Source organism: Triplophysa dalaica, chromosome 4 (assembly GCF_015846415.1).
Source record: "Triplophysa dalaica isolate WHDGS20190420 chromosome 4, ASM1584641v1, whole genome shotgun sequence".
In the NCBI taxonomy this organism is placed as follows: Eukaryota; Metazoa; Chordata; class Actinopteri; order Cypriniformes; family Nemacheilidae; genus Triplophysa; species Triplophysa dalaica.
The window spans coordinates 2288129-2313482 of record NC_079545.1 but is presented as its reverse complement, the minus strand read 5'-3'; the positions used below and the strand labels follow the sequence as shown (position 1 = coordinate 2313482).

The window sequence follows — 25354 nt, the reverse complement described above, 5'->3', positions numbered from 1 at the left end:
AATCTTTCATGGACACGTTTCATCCGAGAAGAGCCAGGAGCGGTTTATAAGAAAGAGAGAGATCATTTTTTCTCCACGGATTAATCGCCATCTCTGCCACTCACACGCACATTAATTTCCCTCTCTCTCTCTCTCTCTCTCTCTCTCTCTCTTCACTTTATTGTTACACATTTTTTGCTGTTCTTATTGACAAGGTGAATCCTATTGGCTGCTTACACCGGATATATGTATTATGTATTATTATGGTCAGACAGACTATTTCTTGGTCTGCTTGTGAGAAGAACTGTGACATTAACAGCTCTCTGCAATTCATTTAACAAATCCATATTAATAGATATAGTGAGACAAGCTCAAAGAACAGAACGCTTGAAGTAACCTTTCTAAGAACCTTACATCTCAACAATAGCGCATAAAGAATTTCCTCTCTCAACGCGAGGATGCTCTGAATAAACAGAGAGAGAGAAAGAGAGAGAAAGAGAGAGATACGTGCCCTGAGATCAAGTGAAGCAGGCCTGCACCCATGAAGATAAGGTGATGCCTTCTAAAGACCGTATGCATGAGGCTCACGCTGTCACCACGGCAACCGTCTCCAGCATCCCCCTATGTCCTAATTATTCCAATTCCAATTCTCGGATTGAGATGACGTGGTCGTTCGGTAATTATTTGGACTCAACTGATTCCAGCACTCAGAGCACAAGGAAGAAACTGACAGACAGAACACACAGATTAATGTTTTTAATTACAACAGCAGTTTCAGTTTACTGATCATCTGTGTCCACAATCCCCTGCAAGAGGAAATAAACTCTTCACTGGCTTTGATTCAATGTAAAAACACTCAGATGCGAGTTTAAAATTAGATTCATGAGATTCAGCAGTAACAGTGGGTCAATAATATCAATGCAAGTGGTATAAAAACACTGTCCAGCCGAGGTATCCTGAAGTTGGCCAGGTTACACACCGGCTCCCAGGACGCACGTTACTGAAGAACAAACCAGTGGTGTTTTAAACAGAGCAGACAGAAAAGGGCACAGTCATAACCTCATCAATGTGTGATGAGATAAAAACCCTTCACGCTAACACCGTTTCAACAGCGGCAGCGCTCCGAGCCAAATAAATCCCGACGCGCGATGCAATGTCACGGCAACCTGAAGTCTGGAGGGCTTTTAATTAAACGGATTTCATTATCCTGATTACAGGAGGATAAAATAAGACAGACAATCAAGAGGAAATGTCAGCCAACGCATCAGGCTTCTGACATTAAAGAAAAAACTTGAGATAACACCATTAAACAAAACAGTCCACTGAGGAGCATCCCATAAGTTACTGCAAGATACATTCGGCACACAATATGCAGATCATTCAGCAAAAATGAATATGAAATGCCAAGGAAAGTCAGAAAATCTCGCAGCCAAAGGAGACTGACTATCTATCTATGTTTTTATTATCTTAGAATGAGCCATTTCTATCTACATCCACCGCAGGTCCCCTTTTATGGAATTCTCCATGTTGTTTCTACAGTAGCCCTAGATGGACAAACTGCTCTACAGAGCGTTTGGTAAATACATTATCTCCTACAACAAAGAAGAGAAAACTTGATGACATCTTAGTTCTGAGTCAACCACCGTAGTGCTTCAAAAGGGGGTTGAGCGGTGGAGTAGCAATTCACAACCTCACCACTACATGCTGATAAATTTCATACATTGCACACAAAATCATAGCTTTCTTCTACAACGCTGCACACATTTTAAGGAAAAGTGCTCTGAGGCATTTTAATGAGGACTGGTTGTTATGTTATATAACACAGGTTTAAATGTAACTTGTAAGTTTTTATGCTGGAAGAAAACGTAGAGCTTGAATATAAATATGAGCGAGAGAGAAATAGAGAAAAAGTTATCTTGCATAAAAAGCATGTCAGCAGTAAAACACTTTTCTATAAAATACTGTGCTGTCTGTAAATGCTGCTCAGTTATTAAAAAAGCTCAGTGATCTTTACTGATGTTGAATTCAGGGGTCAAGACACAACAGCCATGATGAACCTGACAACCTTAAGGTGGCAATTTCCCGTGATGCCTAATTTCAAACTTTAGTTAGTGTGTAATGTTGCTGTTAGAGCACAAACAATATCAAAGTGAAGTTGACGCCATTGTTACCATTTATTGCTAAATGCCAAAGCTTATAAATACACGTAGACTGAGAGGGGACCGACCAATCACAACACCCTGAGAAGCGTAAGCTCGCTGATATGGTATGGGTGAGACATCTTCAGACACACGCTCTAAGCGGGGAATCAATCACGACAGACTGAATCAGCTCTAGCAATCAGAGCGTCTCGGAAGTAGGGATGGAAAAAATCTAGTCGTTTTGTGAGAAGAGGGACGGGGTGAACAATAGACTTGAAAGTCTATAGACTATAAAGCATTATAAAGCAACTAGAAATCCATTGTAAAACACCCCAAAAACATCATCAAAGCTTCAAAAACAGCAAAAGAATGGCTCCTTTAAAAACCAGTAGATCCACCCGACAATAGATCTAAGAGTCATAAAATTGACAAAAATTGAAAATTAAACAAGAATAACAGCTGCTACTTAATTTGAAAAGTGGAATCTTATCTACTTGGAAAGTTGCAGTTAAATTGTTACAGAAATGCTTTTGCATAATACAGTCATCACTTGGGTCCTTGGCTGGGGGTCTTCTCAAAAGCAGCATTTCATTTTGACATCAATATCACCCAAAAGCTTAAAGGGGTCATAAGGCGGAAATACGTGTTTTTCTGTGTCTTTGGTGTGTTATAAGTTGCCCATGCATGTGTTACACACGTCAAATTGCAAAAATGTAAGTGTCGGAACAAAAGATGCATTCTATCTAAAAGCATTGCCCACCCAGACCTGCCTGAAACGCCTTGTGTAACCACAACTCTACGCACGTACGTCACTTTCTGGTATGATTTGACTAAGACACCCAAATGTATACGCAAGTAAGCAGGGCGGTCTTGTAAATCTCATTGTACCGTCACCGGCGCAGCCTGATGTTCAGATGTTCAAATCAGGCTGAATATGGTAAGAGGCGTTACATTTCCATGTAGTATTTCACCAATCACTACGCACTAGTGACCTGGCCAATCATAACACCTCGCTTTTCAGAGTGATGAGCCTAGTAAAATATCAGCGCGTTTCAGAGAGGCAAAGCAAAGAGGAGATACAAACATGCAAGGTATGTGGAAAATACAGCGTTCTTTAACCTTCAATCGTGTATACACATTGTATTACATCTAAAGCAAACAATAATATTCGCTTTAGCCAAGTCAAATGACCCCTTTAAAACTGTATGCAGTGTCGCAGGAAATACTAAAGGAAATTCTATGACAGCTGTTGAACACACCAGGACTATGTCAATCACATTACCTGGAGCAGATGTGTTTTGTCATGAGCAGGATGAATCAATCGTCTTCCTCCTGTATTTAGCATAGTAACCCTATACGTTGTAAATCAGCTCTAGTTTCTCCAGCGCCACAAATTACACACACGAATCAATTCTGAGCAGCCGTGAAATGTTGTCTCACATAACCTCTGTGCCAAACACAAGTCTGTCAATCAATCTCTGACAGCATGAGTGATGAGAGAGAGCGGGCGAGTTGAAGGATGGATAAATAGGTGGAGAGATGAATGCAAGCACACCTTCAGATAACCTTGACGAGTCTAAGTTACTTTAGACAAGCTCCAGTCAAAAGTATTGATTATGTTTCGTTTTCCACTTTAAAGGTGTGAGACAAGTAAAGAAAACAAATGATGTGATCAAACGGACAATAATAACACCATAGGGAAGATCTGACATGAGCCTGTTGATCCAAAAATAAGAATGTCATCATTTATTCACCATCATGTCATTCAAAACGTGACTGTTTCCTGTGGAACACAAAAGAAGATATTTTGAGAAATGTCTCCATGGTTTTGTGTTCATACAGTGGAAGTCAATCGTGGCCAACAGTCATGAGGGAGGAAATTACTGTTTATAAAAAATGACTGAAAGGTGCTAGCCTGAATATTTTTTACATTAAAAAAATTGAAAGTAAGGCGAGTGTCAAGTATAAGAGAGAGAGAGAGAGAGAGAGAGAGAGAGAGAGACTCCTGGCTGGATAGTCAAGGCTCCGCTCTGCTCCCTCTTCACCTCCCCTCAATTCCTCCTCCTCCTCTTCTCTTCCTCTTGACTGGTCTGAATGCTTTATCGTGTCTCGACTCTCTGGTGAAGAAAAAACATGCCAGAGGCCCCATTGGATGAGGTATCTGGTGTGTGCTCTGTACGCTGCGCTATGATTGGTTAACATTCCGAGGGCAGAGTTAAGAGGTCCCTAGTTACCAGCTGGGCAGGGCATGTCTCCAACCATGACAACATACAATACACGCTGACAAACACATGGTAGACACAACAGGACATCATTGAAGACAGAAAAGAACAATCTCAGAGAAACATCTCATAAAGATGAAAGAAAAATGTATACAACAAAGCCTACACACACATATAAATGTAAAGGTACGTTTTAGAGTAAACTAAATCAAGACCAGAACACAGAAAGAGTAAAGGATCAGCAGGCATTTCTTAAGGTCGCACTTGATCGTATTGTGAGTGTATCATCATCATCAAACATCATCAAACTTCAATGATACATAATAGAGTAAAAACCCTCGGGAGAAGCCAGTCTCAGCCGGGAGGGCCTGATCTCCTCTGACTGGTAACAGCTGCACTCCGTAGCTGTGAGAACAACTAGGCCCTTCATGTGTTGAAATTAAGTCATTATTATTTTTAGAAACATGTCAATATACTGATTGTATAATGTTTTCCATTTGATACAATTGATTCATCTTGATATAGTTTTCAAATGATTTTGCAACTATTCTGGAAAAGATCTCACTCCTGCAAATAATTCAACACTCTTAACACTCTTAAAATCAGATAAACGCATCCCACCTCACCGATCGTTTGCACAAAACACTCACAGACAGAAATGAAATGCTCTCCTCTCATACACCTGTTAATTCAAAGAAAATTCAATTCAAAGAAAGCTCCTGTGTAACATCTTTCTCTTGTGCAGAATTGAGGCACTTGAAGACACCACAAGCTAAGGCATAATATCCAGACAGATTTGTTAATATCTAACATCTCCACGTGATCTCAGGCCGTGGGCGAGCGTTTCTCTCACACGTACCCACCCTCTGTTTTAAGACAATACGGCTAACATGATTTGTCTTGCTCACGGAGAAGAGTCGCCTATACAGCCCCATATTAAACCCAAGGCGGCACTTTACTGCCCAAAGACATCTATGAGATCTGAAACACCATCAAGCTCAGTCTGAAACAACCACGTAAAGAAAATATTTGACTCTCTAATACAACTGACAGATATGCACATATTAAGTCATATTAAAGCTGCAATATTTATTTTGTTACATAAAATTGTGCTCAAGTCGAACAGGATATTATGTAATATATTTATTGTGGACTCTTAATACAAGTGGCTTGTGATATTCCACTATTGATAAGTTGCTTTGGAAAAAAAACAGCTGGTAAATGAAGGAATGTGAATATACAAAAACACAATGAAGTTAGAATACTGATATTTCTTTTGTAAAAAAATTCTGAAAAAGTATGGGGCTTTGCACTATGCACATCTATAATCCACTGTAAAACACCCAGCACCCTGTGGCTCATTGCATAAGCGGTACCCTGACCTCAGCATCCCTCTCAAATCACTGTCATGAGTCTCTCCAGTCAGCAGAATCACTGAGACTCTATGGGTCCTGCAAACACTTGACATCAAGCTTTATTGCAGCACTTGTAGTATTGCCTAGCCGCTCTAGTAAATGCCACCGATACGGTACGTGTATTTCCATGAAAGCCGGTTTGCTGAGAACACATCTGTAAATGTCAATGTCCTGCGGTAGGCCTTTTTCTCTCGCGCTTACGTAACTGAGCAGCTCTGCATCAAGCTACAAGAGAACAGCTGTGCTCGATATTGCTGTGTGCCATAACTTCATTTTTTTTAGATCTATTGTTCTGTAGGTCATCTGAACAGATACGGCTAAGGCAAAGCATCACTATTATTAAAGTTTAGTTTGACCACAGCTGTTGGACTTAAACCATTAAACACTTTGTTCTGAAGACAGGAAACCATGACAACAGCGGAGAGAGGAAGCAGATGAGAGATGATATCACAGATGGAAGAAAAGAAGAGATATAAACAGATGCATAACCTTGAATATATAGCTTAAATAACCAAAATGAATTGTTTTACAATTTAAAAACGAGACTAATAAATAATTAAATAGATAAGGACAGAGCAGCACAGAGCGGTAGGAAGAAAACACACTAGCATCATGAATCCCCCATTGGCATGTTACGAAAACATAAAATATGACTTGTATATACTCAACATTACTGATATTAGTCTCTGTGGATGTATTTGAAATGTACAGCCTTTGTTAAACAACACAGCCTTTTAATGTTTAATAAGATCAATCAATTATTAAACGGCTTTATCTTTTGTTTTGTTAATGAGGCTGAACCTTCAACACATAACAAAACAGGTTAACAACATCTGCCAGTCCAGACACGGTTATTGTTATAATAGAGATTAATGAGTCTTTATATCTAAACTCTGATGTCCCTTTTTACAGATTTCATCGTGACTCAGAGATACACATGTATACACAAGTTTTCTTATGAGTTTTTTTAAAGGGTCTCAGACAAAAGATGACTGCATTCTGCAATGATAGTTTTAACTTTGTGAGATAATTTGGTACTAAAAACATATATTTTTTGCTACATATGGTTCTAATTTTCTCTCTCTTTGATTTAAAAGGTATGACAAAAACTTTAAATTTTTAACCAAAGTAAAACAATGGAGTGCACATGGAGAAAATTAACAATACATCAAAATGGATCGGTGCATCGATTAGATTTCAAACGATATGTTGCATCGATGCCACATGTAAAATATCAATATGAAGTACGTTTACTTAGACACTCTCCACTTCCTCATTTTTTTTGTCCCATTTGGGACAGAGTGTTTAATTTTCAAAGAGTTTAATAAAACAGTCATTTCATATATTGTGTTTTCATTTGTGAATTATAAAAAATTTAACTGCTTGTGTAAACTAAGCAAGTTATATCAAAATATCAATAAATTAATTGAATCGTAATCGTATCATAGAGATTTCAGAGGTATCATAGTTAATGTATTGCAGGCGGAGAAAATCGATAACATGTCGTAATGTAATGAACTGTCCGATTTACACAAGTATTAATACAAAAACAAAAAAAAGAGCAGCGTAAAAATACAAAGTAAAACTCAAGTGAAAACTAAAGACTTTAAAAGACCATGAAACAATGAAACACTAGGATTAAACATCAATGTCCTCAAACATCAAGTCTCTTTCTTAAAATAAAAAACAAATAAGTAAATATCCCTGCTAAATGCAATTTCTTTTCCATAAACCCAGACCGCGATGATACTGCAATACCTCTTCAAAACACACACACACACAAAAAGATGTGTGAGGGTGTAAACAGAGGAGGACAAGGGCTGAAAGTACTAATATTTCGGGGTGACAGCCCCCTTTTCCTGAATCACCAATTACATCCATCATACACACATCCACACACACACCTACGCACATTCACAAACACACACAAATCTCGTATAATTCAGTGTGAAATTATGGGGGAACAGACAGGGTCCTTTCCTGGTTAAATCCTCAATGGATTCTCCGTACTGAATGAAATGAGCTCTCTCTCCCTCGCTCGCTCCATTACCCCCCCATCCCCTCCAGAGTGATTTGTGCGATTCTGCCAGCCTTTGCCTCCATTTACCGTTCTCTAAAAGCCCTTTATGTAACTCAAGCTTCCAGTTGGAGCGCACGAACAGGCAGACGAAACAACCACAACAAGTGCATCTCTTCAGCCTTAACATTACCCACAAATCCGTTGCTGACCGCTTCCGCCCACATGACTTCCACCCCAGAGAAAAAGAGCCCATCTGTCAGTAAACCTTCAACACAACAGCTGAATATTCATGAGAACAGCATGCGCTCGTGGTCTCAGATGAGTGTGATGCATAATCCCGGTTAAACGTAAAAATTAGTTTCATTTTCATGAGTACGTGGATGAGAAGAAAGTAATAGAGAAGAAAGAGTGAAGAAAGTAAAGACAGAATAAAAATGGACAGAGGGAAACAGACAGCGGAATAAGAGGGAAGAAAGAGGGAATACAGTGAATAGAGGAAAGAGAGTAGGAAAACAGCAGATAAGGGGAAAAAAAGAGAGAGAGTAGAGGGATGACAGCAGAGAACGGGAAGAGAGGAAAGAGATGGATGAGAGAAATCAAACACCTAGCAGAGAGACAATAAAGAAAGAAGAAACTGGCAGCAGAAAGAGGGAAAAAATGAAAAAGAGAGAATGATTACAAACATCAGAGAAAGGGAAGAAATGGGGAAAGAGAAGGAAAACTGGACAACACAAAAAGTAAAGACATAACGAAAACAAACAGCAGAGAGAAGAAAGATATAAGGAAAACTGACAGCAGAAAGTGGGAAGAAAGAAAATTGGATGACAGAGAGGGAGGAGAGGGAAGACAGAATAAAAACAGAGAAAAGAGACGAAAGAAATAGAGGAAAAGAGGAAAAAGGGAGGAAATAAACATAAGAGGGGGAAGAGGGAAAACTGGCATCAGAAAAAGGAATACATCATGAAAACAAACAGCAGAGAGAAGAAAGCGAGACGGAAGAGTTGAAAGATAGAAAGAAAACTGACAGCAGAAAAAGGTAAAAGAGGGTAAAAGAATGCCAACAAACCGCAGAGAGAATGAATAGAGGAAAGAAATGAAGGAGAAAAGGAAAACAAATGGAAGAGAGAGAGTTGAAAGGGAGAAAGAAGGAAAATAGGGAAAAAACAAGGGAATAGAGAAGGAAACAGATAGAGAGCAGGGAAAAGAAAGAAAGAAATGTAATTGTAACAGTATATAATTTTGCCACACTGTAAAAAACAACAATAATTTGTTTTAGTCTGCGCATGTTTTGGAAGTTCCAAAAAAAAAACTTTAAATTAAATTTTACTTATTTTTTGTGTTAAAATTTACTTTAAACCGGTGTGCAAGAACATGCACAAATAACACAAAAATTAAGTAAATCTTATAATTGTTCTTTACAGTGCACATAATAAAAAATCATGATACTTCTAACACATGGTTGCACCCTATCAGTGTGAACAAACATAAATCACACACACAAAAAAACTCAACATGAGCTCATACACGCAATCAACACGTCTGAAATCAGATGTGAGAAAAAGAGTCAGCGGCGTTACGTACTGCTGTACAGAGTATCAATCCAGGAGAGCCTGGGCAGCTCACGAGCGCTCAGGTGCTCCATCTCCTTGCCTGCCGTGTCCTCCAGCGCTGCGTTTCCTCCGTACACTCCCCCGCTATATTCCCTCTTTCTTTCTTTCTCTCTCTCTTTCTCTCTCTCTTTCTCTCTCTCTCTCTCTCTCTCTCTCTCACTCGCCCGCTAAAATCCTCAACGTTGTTTATGGATGGAGGATGATGGTCATATTTGAGTTTAAGAAGCAGAAAGATGCACGCGCGATGCTGTCTCCGACTCACATGTAACACAACAGACCAGAGCCGCTCGCTGCCAACCGTTGCTAAGGAAATGGAAAGGCACTCCTCCCCTCTCTCTCCCTCACTCGCTCGCTCGCTCACTCGCTCGCTCACTCTCTCACTCAATCCCTGACCGCTTCGCTCCTGTTCTCTTTCATCCTCCCTCTCATTCATTAACTCTTATCTCTTATTAGTGCTGAATTGAGTTGTATCATAATACTTTGTGTCTGGTGTAAATGTAAAAGAAGATCAAATGTACTGTATAAATCACTTTCTGATTTCAGAACGAATGTACAGTAATATGTATCTCACTGAAAAGAGAGACTGTGGTCTATATGTTATCCTGTGATTGATATTTGTATATTTTTTCAACTTTGCACTACATACATATTTTTCATATTTGTAAAATACATTTGCACTATTTGTAAGTAGGCTAGTAGAAAATGATTTGATAATAGAAATGTAGTTATTTTCATGTCAATAACGCACACTTACATTGCAATTGACTGTGATTATAGATGTTTAACAAGAAACATGTCTGTGTTCACAAAAGACAGATGATACACTTCAAGGTCTCTCTCTCTCTCTCTTTGAGCAGCTCTTACATTAGAAGATCTCCACTGGGATTTGGGGATATGTGGTAACAACCCCCTTCTCTCCAGAAAACAAGAGTGTTTGTGTTGTGTGTGTGTTATGGCTGGGTGGTTTAAAAGAAAATATATTTTTAAGCCTTTTGATACTGTATATTTATCAATATTTATTTAAATATAATATCAAATTATTAGTTAAATCTAGTTAAGAATGTTTAAGGAAACCTTTGTTCAAGTGGAACAATAAGATTCGATTATTCACTAACATGACCCAATATTAGAATACAATGTTGTATAAAGTATCCTGATGGTCAAAAAGTCTATATATATTTCTGATTTACATCGCTTCAAATAGGACTTTTGTCTGAAAACGTACGGATAAATGCATATATTTAAGAAAAATGCAAAATATAAAGATTAAAAAACATTAATATATAATTTGAATAACTGGAATCTATAATAAATAGAAGTAAATATTTCCTAAATATGAATACATGTAAGTGTTTATAAATACAAAATTAATATGCACAGTACGCAGACATATTACTGTAAAATATTTTTACAGTATTTTAGTTTTTTCAACATAATTTTGTAAGTTGACACAACTTGCAGTTTCTGAACTTGTTGATTTAACTTAACGTCTTTAGTTTTTACTGTCTCAACTAGTCTAAGTTGACTGAACCACAGTATGTCGACTCAATTTAAAAACGTTTGCTGAGATTAGCATATACCATCATTTATCAAGAGATCTCCTGGAGCGTGAAGCAACATGTGATTTAATTCTTCAATCGTCATCAAATCTGGTAAGTACAATTATTCATGTTGGTGTAATAACTTGACATTATATGACAAAATGACATGTATGAAGTAATCATCGATGTATTTTTACAGAAGCAACGTTTCTAGATCAGATTGAATAGACCGTTGTAATCCATGTGGCATTCCCACATATAGCACAGTTAACAGTTAGATAGTTGATAGTCTGCAAACTAAAGCTGTAAAATGTATAAAACTAGTAAACTAGAACATACATCTTTTTCTTTAATTAATTCAACGACGTACATAGGCTACCTACCCTCCCCTATATAAAATAACATCACAATATTTCAAGTAATGTGGAAATATCTTCACCCTTTTCTTATGTTAGAGAGACTGAAATATGGACGAATGCCAAAATACGGAGCAGGAAATGTGTTGTGTGGAAAATAATGCGCCTTCATTATTCATGTTCAAGTTCTTTCCGCCAAAACCAGTGAGTATAATCACCCTACAGGCAAAGCAGCGTTGATGCGAGAGTACAATGGACAACCATGGACAAATATAATGTAATTGAATGTAAAGTGTGTAAAACTGCACATATAGGATTTCAAGAATGCCAACTAGTTCCATATAAACAAGAGTCTCAGGAGGAGACTAGTAAAAACAGTGGAAAGGATGAAAGCCACACACAGCAGGAAGCCAGTTCAAAGATGGATGATCATAGACAGAGCAAGGATTCAATGAAGTGTGTAAAGGGGCTGATTCAGATTGGCTCCGTCTAATTTCTCTCTGGGCTTGTGTCATCATCTCATTCACACTGGTCCTGGTGTTCATGTTGTGCTCTACTCCATCCGTCTCACTGAATGAGCATCACGCCGGCACGCATCCCACATCCCACATCCGACAAAATCCTCTTACAACAGCCAATAAACAACCAGCAACAAACGGAGCCAATCACCACCACTGACATTTACAGTAGCACACTCGCTGGTGCAAGATTCACGTGTTTGATTTATTCAAAAGTACATCAGGAGAGAGAAAGCATGTGTGGACAATACAGTTCTGCGGGCCAGCGAATAATATATGTGTGACATTTAATAATGTGTCCAACTTGGTATTCATAAATGATAAGAAGCTGTCAAAAGATTTACAATTATTATCATAAATATTTATTATGGTTGGTCGATAACGTTGGTGGTTTATACTGGCTTTACTATGTTTTTGCTTTTACATTCTCATTTCTCTGTGACGTCTCACAGCATCAGTCAGTCATTTTTAATTACTTGAACTTCCCATCATAACTTCTATAGTTGGTGATTCATTCTGCATTGTACTAGTATGTAAACTGACATAATAACTGATTTCTTTCTTTTTATTTCTGTCTAAAATATTCCGCAAATTCTCTATCACAGTGTCACAAATACATTAGAAACGCATTAGAACCCATTATAATTTCAAATAATGTCCAGACCGGATGCGGCACGGCGACACACGACAAACCATGTCGCGTTCGGAGTAGACACGTTGTAATTGTCTAGTATAGCATTTATATAGTTCTTCCTCCATTTATAAAAAAACATTTCATTAGGGGTTAGCACAGAAACACGTATCCATGTAATATATAACGCATAAAACATGTAACGTGTTCATGATGAGTGCTATCTCTGCCATTAGGATCATTATTTAATACCAAGAGACACAAAGAGCTGCTTAACGCAAGATACCCGTCCCGATCATGGACATAACAACGAAATCAATGTTTACAAGGCTTCCCCTTCATTCTACTGATAAAGATGCCAATTAACACACACACAGAGAGAGAGAGAGAGTGAGAGCGAGAGAGAGAGCAATTTAATGCATCATGCCCTTGGCAACAAGGAAACCCCCCACCACACAGGGCCGTGGGTTGTGATAAGCCAGGCGGTAACTTCAATTAGGGGCTCTGGGAGGATAACCCCCGCGCCAACTCCTCATGGCAAACAGCCGGCACTGATCCCATAACAAAGACCAAACTCACATGCACAAATACAGTATAAACACACAAAAAAAAATGTCGCCATATCAGGTCTTCACTTCGCGGTTGTTGCAGTAAAAATGATTTGTATGGGTATTAAAAAAAACGATGCAACCAGTAGAATTCATCTTTGATTTTGGTTAATTAAGTTTTGTTCGTCATTTGGTCAGTAAAACACATTCATAAAAAGGTGTTATGGTGAACCTTAAAATTTTGAGGTGCTGAATAGTTAACAATCTTACGATGCGTGTATAATTTACAATTTCGATAATTCCGTTTTGTAATATCAGATTATTAACAATACCGGTATATAGTGACACCACAAATTCATGTATAATGTTAATTTTTTCATTCATAAATAAACACACAATGACAGAACTACACACTCTCTACAAAGGGTCTCTCCAGAGATCTGAAGACAGACCCTTTCAAGAGGCCCCTGTAGACCCCAAAATAAAGCACTGTCTACTGCCAGGTTGACTTTGTGTGTGTTCACAAAATAACCTCTCTGCATAATCTACTCGAGTCTTTGTATGATGCTATTCAAAGTGACGGATCTTTAAAACAAGAGAAGTATAATATAGGTCAAACACACACGGATACAGGAAGGCTAGTCATGCCAGGGATAAGTAGCAGTTCATCAAATATGAATCTGCAGAAAACACACCCAGTGCTCTTTGTTTTCGGATGAAGTCCACCCGCTACTAAAAAGGGTGATGAGCACCATAAACACAGAGCTTGAACAAATTCAAAAATACACATGACAATATTATTATTAAAGTCACCTGCAAACCAAAGATGCAGAGATGGGGGAAATACATTACAAGTTTGTTTACATTTTTGTAATATTAACAAAGAATTGGTCAAGAATAATTTTGCAAAGCACTATAAAAAGAAAAACAACCTAGTATTAAGTGAATGTAATATTAATATTATTTTACCAACTCTATGCATTTATTCATACATCATTATCATATTTCAATATTCATTTGAAACTGGATTAACCACTAAGACGAATGTCGTGGGGGAAATGTCTACGGCAGCCTTGTGTACAACCCAAAACAAAGAAACCCACCTTGCAAGACGTACAAACCACGTGAGACCATGAGAAGCAAGCCCACCACAGGACACACACAAGCCACACTTGTCCTCTTTCTGGTGAATCACAAACAGGTGTAAACGTTTGATCTGATTCCCCTGAGCGGTCATAAAGACATTAGCACGAGCGGTGGGAGCTACAGATCTCTCTTATTAACACAGCTTAGTGTTCAGTCTCTCTCACACAATACAATACAAAACAATGCATGTGATGTTCACAAATATGGGCTATTTCATTCAAACAAACACACATGTTGTCTAAATACCAATTACAGCCTGTGAACGATACAAGAGAGCTGTTCCAAGATCAGCTCAAGAGTCCTTCAAGAGGATTTTTGGAGTAGACAAAGACTAACTGTATGAATCTGCTGCCACACATTCTGTGCCCACCGAAACCACTTTGATCTATTGAGGTCACAGCATTGTGTTCTGATTGGCTGCTGGGTTCGGGGGTCGGATGTTTGTTCTGTGCATGCAGTGTACACCGTATCTCACGGTACAGTGATCATGTATGAATATCACTGACTGTACAATACACCTGCTGCTGTAGTTTTGTTTTGTTGTGTATGGGTGCAGATTAACTATAGGCTGTAAATAAGCATTACACTGATAAATCTTTACAATACTTGGTCTAATAGTGATTGATCAGACCAGATATTACAGAAATGCACAATATTCATTCTATTTATAAATACTATGGGGGCATTTTAAGGGCACAGTAACCGAGAGATATAAAGGCAGGGGCAGCCCAACCAAACATTTTGCATATTGCTTTTACAAAAAGATCTATCATACTTCTCATCTGGGATAAATATCTATTTAGTTTACATTCATCTGTGCTGATCACACCACCTCTCTGCTGCCATCTAGAGACACATCATTGTCAGTACTCAATTCAGGCCATTTTAATGAAATCAAACAGCTGTCTTTACACGTTCCTTTTTCAATGAGAATATCTGGTTGATTCATTAAGTATGTTAAATAAATGACCACCATGCTACAGTGCATCAGTGCGCAGCATCACAGCATGTTATGAGTTGGCATTCTGTCACAGTTTACATACCTGGAACTTTTTGGGGTTTATTACTTGACTCACTTCAGTGGTTTTCTAAACTAAGCGGAAATGATGGTGGGTTCTGCCTGCAGACACTGTTAAGAGAGCCCCTTCACACACATACACACAAACAACTCTCTCTTCGTGTGTTTATAGTCTATTCTCTAGGAGCATGTGATCAACATCATTATCATCATCACGACGGGAAACATCAAAGCTCTGAATGAAAGTTCATCCTACACAGACATACCTCCCTAAAACACTCAAACACTGGAAATTCACAACCAGAGAACTTCACAACAGTCACTTAAAGGTCTCCTCATATAACCACTTTCAACAAGTTGGTATGATTTAATAGGGCCTTCATGAAATGTCTGGAACATATTTTGCTTAAAAACAATGGCTGTGTAAACAAAACCCTTCTTGCCTGATCAAAAACAGCTCTGCTCACAGTAACCCGTTTTAGTGCATGTCTCTTTAAATGATAATGAGTTACAGCACAACCTTCCGTCCAGCTTTTTAAGACACGCGTAGTACTGCCATGGCACTGGTTTAGCTAAATTATGTTTCCTGAACTCCTCTGTGGTTAGTTTCCTCTTAAACGTCTCAAATCATTGGTCCGGAGACAAAAAAATCTGTCATAGCAAACAGCGCTCACGTTGTGCATGTATTCTTGCTGAAATCCACGGATTGCGACCTGGAGATCTCAGCGGAATAACGTGGATTTAAGCGCTTGTCGTTGACAAGTTATAACGTTACACACACAACATGAAAGCATAACTAGTACGCTGTGAATGATTTTTCAGCTTAAGCACGAATGATTAGAGACGTTTAAAACGAAACTAACCGGCAGTGTTCGCCCCTGTTCATTAGCAAAACAAACAGCTTTCCGCAGCTAAACATATTAACGCACATAATGTATTAGCATTCATACAGCTAAACTCCAATTGTCCATCTGCACTTATATACAGTAAGTTTAACACGGGCTATGAATGTTCTATTAAGCCCGAGAGTGACGTAGCTCCCTTCACTATCATATGCTAACGTTATCCTCTTATATATACGGTACATTTACGTCATTTCAGACTGTTGATAAATATTACTCAAATTGGCAGTTTTATCTCGTTCATTCGGTCTCGGTCACTTTTGAGGAACAACTTTGAAGCTTATCCTGCTTGTACTGTCTTAGGTTGAAAAAGCACTCCAGCTTGAAGTGATTCGCTTAAACAAGCAGGTTTTTACTTATGGTTTCTGAGGGATTTTCACAAAAAAAAAAAATCCACCCCTTTCTCTTGTCCATGAACTATAGCCATGGCGTCATGAACGAGGCTGTCTCTTTTGAAAACAACAATGGCGGAGCGCGGTGGGTGGAACTGTGTAGATTAAGGGGCGGTAACATTATAATAAAATCCGCTTTGAACATCACAACCGGAGCGAAATCTGAGCGGGTCGAATTTCTCACATGCTTGCAAGGAAGGGCACACCAAAACAAACCTACTCGGTTCTTATTTTTCAAGTTTTCTGGGTTGCTAGATGCACCAGGGACCCGATTATAGCACATAAACACAGAAAAAGAGGGGTTTTCATATGTTGTCACCTTGAACACATATTGTGTGTGCGTGTAACAGAGAAAGAGAGAGAACGAGAGAGGGAGATTTCTTTTGTTTTATTCCTATAATTATCTTTCTTTTCGTTTGTTTACATACTTGCACTTTTTGAACGAGAGAGAGAGAGAGAGAGAGAGAGAGACAGAGAGAGAGAGAGAGAGAGAGAGGCAAATCACACATGAATAAGCAGAGACCTTAGAAACTCCCTGAATGCACTGCAACCGTTAAGCGTGTCATCTCTAGTTTTCACTAAAACCTTACAAACCACATTGACACTTTAATCGACTTCGAGAGAGACAGACATTTAACACAAACCCTGATTTTCCTTGCTTGTCATTTCAGTCACATAGTATGGCTAGGTAACCTTTTGTTAAAGGGATTATTCACTTTCAAAATGAAAGTCCTAACATGATTTAGTTTTGTCATTTCAAACTGTGTGATTTTCTTGCTTATGCAAAACATACAAAAAAGATGAAAAATGTCTGTAACCAAAAACCTTTGGTCCCAATTGACTTCGATTGTATGAACACAAAAGCAAGGCAAGTCAATGGGGACCAACAGTTTTCTCTTACTAACATTCTTCTTTTGTGTTCTGAGGAAGAAAGAAAATCACACATGTTTGAAATGTCAAGAGTGCAAGTAAATGATGACTAAATTTTCGTTTTTGAGTGAATTATCCCTTCAATGTCTATAATGAATCTAACCCCGATCCCGCTATCTCTTATTTAAATAAATGCCACACAGTTGTTATTTAACTTTGTTTTATATATGTATTTTATATATTTACCTAAAGTGTCTGAATAGTATTTGAGACCTCTATAGATGTTACTGTCTGTCAGGTGGGAGTCATTAATATCATCTCTGGACAGCTTCTTAAACTAAGGTTACAGAAAGACAATGTGAATGTGTTTAGGAATAGTGCAAGCTCGAAATAAGTAGACATATGCTACCAGTCTAGCAGAAATATTTGTTACTTCTCCATTTAACCTGGTGAGACAGAAGTGAGACTGATGAATGCAGTACTTTGAAAAGTGAGATAGACTTGTGTAAGCACACACACAAACCAGAGGATTCTGGAGACACATTTTTGTGTCAAGTAAGCATTTATGTGGAAGATTCAGATTTTTGACATGGTTTTGAAACATATGTGCATGATTTAAATGGAGCTTACAGAAGACCGTGGTATTTAATTTAATTTATGCTTTATAATTCATTGATTTACTGAGTAAAGAGTAAGTAGCATATGATTTTAAAGGTCCTACTTTGGTTTATGGCGTGTCCAACAACAAATGTATGTACATAGAAGGTGTACAAACCCTATTATGTCGTAATAATAGGTAATTATTCTTCCCTTACTCTTTGACTGACTCTCAAATGATGTTTATGTTTGTGTGGCCGGCAGTCGACCGTGAGGGAGCTGTCGGCATTTTACTTTCATTTTGTGGTTTATTTATTTTTTATTAAAAGTTGTTCTCTAGTTCACGCCTCCTTCTTCCCATTCCTTGAACTTGTAACAGCGTTCACCATGTGTCGCAAATGGAATGCCTACCATCATTGCTAGATTACGGTTTACAGGTTATGTATTATATACAGTGTATAGAGATGGATGGGACTTTACCTTACCAGTTTGAGCAGAGTCTGACGAAAAAACATCAAAAGACGATAGTAGATAATAGACGATAATAGATTGAACACTTTAATTAGCCGGGTTCATAGATAGATAAACAAACTGTTATGCCCCAGAAATAACGCTATATGTTAACGTTAGCGTTATATGCATTTGCTAAACACAGATATAAGGTACACAAATATTTCTTAAAGTCAGACAAAAATAAATAGTCACACTTTTAGTCAGGTTGTGATATGGTAGAGCTAACAGGTCCAAATAAGGTTTGTACTTCTCCCTCTTTCAAGGACAGTCTTATAACATATCCTGCAGTGAACGTGCCAAGATTATTGAAGCAATCTTTGGTGAAAGGACGGACGCACAGTAAAAAGAAAATGAATTGTAACTATTGTTACCTCCAAGTTCTTCCTTTGGTATTAAATAAGACGCACTTAGTTTCACAACGTAGAACACAGGTTTTAGATGGCACACACATCACGAACGAGCGACAGTGTTTTGGGGGAGGAGAGAGTGAAGTTTTCACGGCAGTCCCAGCAAAACGTAGGCGGGGACTATGTCTAGTTACGTAGATACGCGGCGGTTAGAGACGCGTCTCGTTTGCGTGATTCAGAGTCGACTCACTTTTTTACAAGCCAATACCTTTGTTATTCATTCACCTTCAGACTTACAACTTGGGAGACTGCTTACTTTCAAACACGGCAACATAACACACTGCATGAAATGTAATTTTCATGATCTAGGTATTTGGGGCTAAATCAGCTTGGCAGATCAGTCCTCTTCTGTCTACAGAGTGAAAAGTGAATGAGAGTGTGAGAGAGAGATCGGAAGACAGAAGGGTGCCACAAACAAAATCTGTCCAACAAAGCACTAAATGAGTCTACATTGTCTGCTCCTCACAGGGGTTTCCATAAGCGTACCGACCAATCACAATGTGTCAATTTAGTGGAACCTCTTTTGTGCCAGGAAGGGTCTTTCAACAAATAGGGTGAATTAGGAAAAATGAAACACCTAAAATAGGTTACATCCTTAGTTTGCAGTAAACTGAACAACAGAGAAACTGTAGTACACTCTTAAACGCAGGGTGTCCGATTTCCGTATTACGCTTGTTTAGACAAAGTTGGGCTAAGTACCAAAACAACATTGTTGCCAATCAGCAGTAAGGTGCACAGTGCACAGGATGGACATTAGTCGAGCCGAGCGCTTACGAAAGCGAAAGATGGACAACCTGTTTGTTCTTAATGGGTTTGTCGCATCCAGTGTGGACAAAATGTAAAATTATAATGGGTTCTAATGCATTTCTAAGGTCTTTTGTCACGTCGCGTCCGGTGTAGACACGGTGTTAGTCCTCTGAAAACAGAATGTTTGCAAGAAATAAGCAAGTTTATTTCGAAATTTTAATCCATATATAAATCAATTTAAATGTAATTAAACAAAAAAAATGGGAACACATTTCATTAACTTTACAAACAATTCTCCTTTACAAACAAGACTTTTTGGAGAGTTACAAAGGCAAAATGTTCCTGTTTTTTAGATCTGCATCCTTGAAACACATTGAAATCCTAGAACCATAGCAACAGGAAACGTGCAAGAATAAGTCAGCTTGCACAGTTGTTATGGCTCAGTGGCTTAAAGGAAGCTGACTGTTTAAGACAACTCATTACTATACAAACGTGCCATGCATGATGCCAGACACCCCAAAAACGAAAGATGCCATGAGACCGTCAGACAGTGTCATCAATAATCATACAGAATGACATAAGACCGATCAGAAGATGTACACCCACGATGTCACCCAGACCCTTTCTGTTAAGATATACACACTAAATGTGCATGGGTGTGAAACGCTCGAAGAGCACACGGTATCTGTTAACCAGGATAGGCATGTGTGCACACAGTAGAAGGCAGAACCGTATGTATTCTGCAGAGCAGCTGTTTTGACAGGAAGTGTGCAAACAAACAGGACAGACCAGCGAGCCGTCAGCAGATGAGCAAACACACATCTGTCATAAAGGTCAGAGATAAAACTGCAAGATCTTCTCACAGATGTAAAAAACACAACACAGCCAGCACATCTTTCAGGGTACGGACGGACAAAAGAAGTACTCGATTGAGTCATCTTTTGAGTAGTCGAGTACACAAAAAACGTAAATGCCCTTTCAAAAGGGTCAAACTCCAGGAAATTATCACCTACAAAAATGTCCTTTGATTGACCGATTAGGCTGTTGCTAACACTGCTATTGAGAAAGCAGGGTGGCTGATGGCCTGTATTAGAAACAATTTTAAATTTACAAATGATAAAGATCTGGATTTTAATATAATACATGCATGAGAGATGACAACAATTTCACTGCAAAAACAATGTCATTTGTCATTTTCTCATTTCATTAACATTTGGTGTGGATTCAAATCGCTCGTCTAACATTGTTTTGCATGTATACGCATGATGATACAGGTTTCATCATGCGTTTCATCATTCATCAACGCTGTTTGCTAAAATTAATGTCGATAATGATTCAGTATAAATGAAACATGCTCTTAAAGTTTGCCTTTTCAGGCCCCCAAAGACTTGTCATATAAATGAGTATTAAATGTTTTAGTTTTTATTCCAAGACAGCGTTGTGTAAAGCCCTCTAATAGAATTCGGAACAGAAAATATAACTTTTATATCATTATAAGCAAAGCAAGCACAGTTTTTTCGGCTAATAATTAGCTGAATATAGAATGACCAAATTTATATTGTGGCTGGCGGACTAAAACATCGTATTTTGATTGTTCATGTCTTTTTATTTTTCTGAAATATTAAAATTTTTTTAAAAAGTTGTGTTTCGCTTTCATTTTTTGAGAACTTTGAGAACGGGTGTCTCAAGGCAGGTGGAGCACTAGACCAGGGGCTCATTTCCTGTTTCCAAAATGCATCAAAAACTGCTTGAGAAAGCTGTTCTACTATGATAATTGGTGATGATAAATAAATGATGTTCAATAAGATTAACTTGTGTTTACTTCCGCATTAGCTAAGGGATGATTTGCGTTTAGCCGGTACTTGAGACTGGAAGAGCTCCTACAGTGCATTTACATTTAGTCATTTAGCAGACGCTTTTATCCAAAGCAATTTACAAAGAGTGAGGGAGCAACAAGCGATATGTCATACAGGAGCCATAATACATTAGGTGCCAATACAAATTTACTGGTTTTAACTAAAGCTGGACCACTACCTGTTGAGAGAAAGTTTTTTTTTAAACCAATTCCGCATTGCACAAGGTGCAAACAACCTTAGTCTTGTCGATGTTTCCATTGGGAAGGTTCTTAAAAATAAATTTTCCCTGAAGCAACCCGGCGGCTTCAAAGCTGCATCCATGTTAGCACGTCACGTTTGATGTGGTAATTTCACAGTAACGTTATGTTGTGTTCAGACCAAACGCGAATGGCGCGTCAAGCGCGAGTGATTTACATGTTAAGTCAATGCAAAGACGCGATAGACCTACTTGCGGCGCGAATCGCGCGAATGAAGCCCTGGTCATGAGATGATAAGGCGGCGCGAATGACGCGAATCACGGGAGTTGAAAAATCTCGTTCTCGCCCGGTACAGTGCAATTCAGCTAGGTATACATCCGCGCTAAAATATCAAGGTGATAGTCATCATAGCTTGTGTAGTATAGACCCACCTCCCAACCCAACTTTGAGAATAGATTCATTTTTATCGCGCGATAAGAGTCTCAAGTTAACGCAGCACGTTAATGCCGTTAACGGCCCACCACTAATATATATACACATATATATATATATATATATATATGTATATATACATATCAAAAACACCATTGTCTCTGAAGAGATGCTAAACTGCATTTCATTGTTCCCTTGACTATAAAGTTATATTCTATTCTATTCTAAAGGAGGAAATTCACTGCAGTGTATCATTGTAAATAATATAATAGTTTACTACAATATGTGGACAAATAAATACTTATTTAATAGTAAAAGAATGGAAAACACGGAACTTAAAACGGAAAAAAGGAACTTGGGAAAAACTAAATTCTATGGCACTAATTTCCCCAACTGTATGTGTGATATATTTTTTTATGTGTGATTTTTTGATATACAGTAACAGGTTATTTAGATTTGTGCCACAAATGTTTGGCCTGTGCAACAAAACTTTAAACCGCTGTAGCAGCAGTGCTATCTGCAAAAAAGTTAACGTAAAGCCCTGATATATTAATGCTACATGAAAATAAATATTACCACAATAATTTGCACCTTGACAACAGAGTTTAATTGATTTAAAAAAAATGCTTTGTCTTTTCACTTTCTATAAAGTGTAGATACAAGCTTTAAGTATGACAGCGACAATATGCTAGTATACGTATGTGCATAATAATGGTAAAGATATCTTCTTCCAAAATACCATATTGTAAAACTGGTTACCACCACTGACATCACCAAAGCAGTAAATCTAGATGTTACAAGAATCAATATACTGTCCTTGGATTTCAATATAACTAGTTTTCAAGCTGCTTATCACAACCAGACAGGTGTTAAATTACTCACTGGGGATGTGCTGGCCTTGAGCAGGTGAGAACTAAGACATCTCTGCGGTTGAAAATGACATGTGACAATATGAATCTATAAACTGAGGTTGTTTGCTATTTTGTTCTGCTGCAGCATGATGCTAATGCAGTCATGTTGCACACTGTAAAACCACAAAAAATCTGACATCCTGCCCTCTACTCACTTCCATGGAGGCAAAAAAGTTTTCAACATCATCTCCGTCGCAAAAGCTTGATCACAATGACCAAAGGCAGAAATTTAAATTTTTATCACTAAATAGCTCAAGAAAGTTTCCTAAAGATAGATTGATGTCTGCCATTATTTAATTGTATTTACAGGGTTGTGTCTCTAATGGACTGGATATTAGAGAGAAGATTAAAACGATAACAGGACTCAAACCTACATCAGCAACGTGTTATTTGTGTATCACAAGTTTATGAACTACACAATACACCACATCTCTATGACGTCCATGTAATCTGTCCAGACGGCGTGAAGCATCAGAGCAATGCAGAATATCTGCTTCTCAATACATTTGAGCAGGTCAAACTTCTCGAAAAGAGAATACACACTTTTCCCCACATCACTTATGAAGGCATTCATGAACACAAGACTGCGTGCGGTAATTCCGCAGCGGAGATCTGCTGTTGGCGTTGCTCGTGTTTTTTCCCTTATTTCCAGTTTCACACTTTTCTCGTCCTAATTTTACGAGATGCACGTTACTAAACACATGCACAGTGCTGACCAGTCGGGTCCCGGGTCATCCCTGAAGACCTCTAATCCCAGGGACCTTGCCCAGTTCACAGCACAGGAAAGTTTTGACTAAGGTTCAGGAGTGATGTAACCAACTAAGTGTTGTAACAGTTCTAGAACTGAGTCAGACTGTACATGACAAAGAAAACAACTGAATCAAATCAGGCACATTCAAATGTCAAGTGAATCTGAAAGAATCTGATTTAATCTTGAGATTACTGTGATATAAAGTAGGGAAACCGAAAATGTTCGGCTGAAAATAGCAAAAAACGTGATATGATCAAGCTCAGAGAGGGAGAGAGAGAGACACACGAGTAGGGTTGTATGGTGTACCGGTACTACGGTAGCATTGCGATGCTAAAGCTTTAAAATACCTGCGATGCCTCTCTATTTTTGAAACGGTAGTAACGTAGTACCGTCGTTAATGTTGCATGTGCGCATTAATATTCATTTGAACATTTACATCTGCCTTTCTGCAATGTTTATCTGCTAAATGAATGTGTGCTTTGAATGACTAGGACCAGATAACGATTCAAATTAGCATTTTGAACAAGTTGGTTAAAAGATTCACTAACTCAGTGGCGTTATTGAGGCCACCTACTGGCCGTTTTAGTTCAGCATTTAAAGTAAGCCAAAAATTTCCCTTTATAAACACTGCTGCATCAATGAAATTTGTCCCACATTTGAATTAGTTCCCACGTGAAAAATGATCTAGTGTACTTTAGTATTTACTACGGTAAACTACTCAAACTTATCGACACTTGTGTTTTTGAGTCTTACCATAGTAAATATTTATGTATACTACAGTATTTGCTACAATTGATCCAATTACTACAGTTAATACAACAACATATTCTAGTGCAAAGTAAAATAGAGTTTACTATGGTAAATACAAAATGTTTCATCTAAATCTGTGTTTTTTTTGTATAGATTTGAATTAAGAACATGGCACAGCATCGTGATACTACTTTGTATCGAGATACTTCAACTGGTATAGTTATTAATTAAACATAATTAATATTGCATATAAGATTTATAGTCTGTTTAATATTTGACCTGTGGTTCTCTCTCCTTTATCCCAAATGTGTGCTTTCACTGTGCATGTGTGCGAGTGTGTTTGCGTGTATGCGTCTTTGTCAATATGTGTAAGTATGTATGCATTTTGTGTGTGTGGAGCATTTGTATGTATGTCTTTTGTTGTTTTCACCTTTTTCTTGTTTTTACAGGTATATGCCTTTAGTTGCTTTTCTTGTATTCAATGTGTGTGGGTTAGGGTTAGGGTACAGCTGCTTTGTAACAATGAAAATTGTAAAAAGCGCTATATAAATAAAGTTGAGTTGAGTCGAGTATAGTATTGCAAGACATGTTTATGGTACCTGACAACCCTACACACGAGGGCTTTACATTTTGGCAGTGTGTGTGTGTGGAGCATTTTAAAGTGTCAGAGAAATACACAGCACGGGACTTGACGCAAGTCTTTACCGGTCGGTAACTTTAACAGAAGCGGGTTGTCTGACTGCTGCACCGACGCTCGCGACATCCTTTGACATCATACAGTGGTCGCTTGCGCATAGTTCCCTGTACTAAACAACTTGTCAAAGTATGTTCTGTGCATCCCGGCCACGAGTGGGCGGAGTTTGCAGGAGAGACGTGAACGGATA

At 38.2% G+C, this 25354-nt stretch overlaps 1 protein-coding gene across 2 annotated transcripts in view; it reads right to left on the bottom strand.

Annotated features, from left to right (window-relative positions):
• Positions 1-25354, bottom strand: part of abr (ABR activator of RhoGEF and GTPase) — a 106829-nt gene that overhangs the window by 76128 nt on the left and 5347 nt on the right. The window contains exon 1 of one of the 2 annotated variants that reach the window (XM_056745349.1): positions 9359-9627. The exons of the other annotated variant lie outside the window; for it this stretch is intronic. Within the exon in view, the coding sequence (XP_056601327.1) occupies positions 9359-9419 (61 nt within the window). The 5' untranslated portion in view covers positions 9420-9627. Of the gene's footprint in view, positions 1-9358; positions 9628-25354 lie in introns of those variants that run through there. 2 annotated transcript variants of the gene reach the window in all.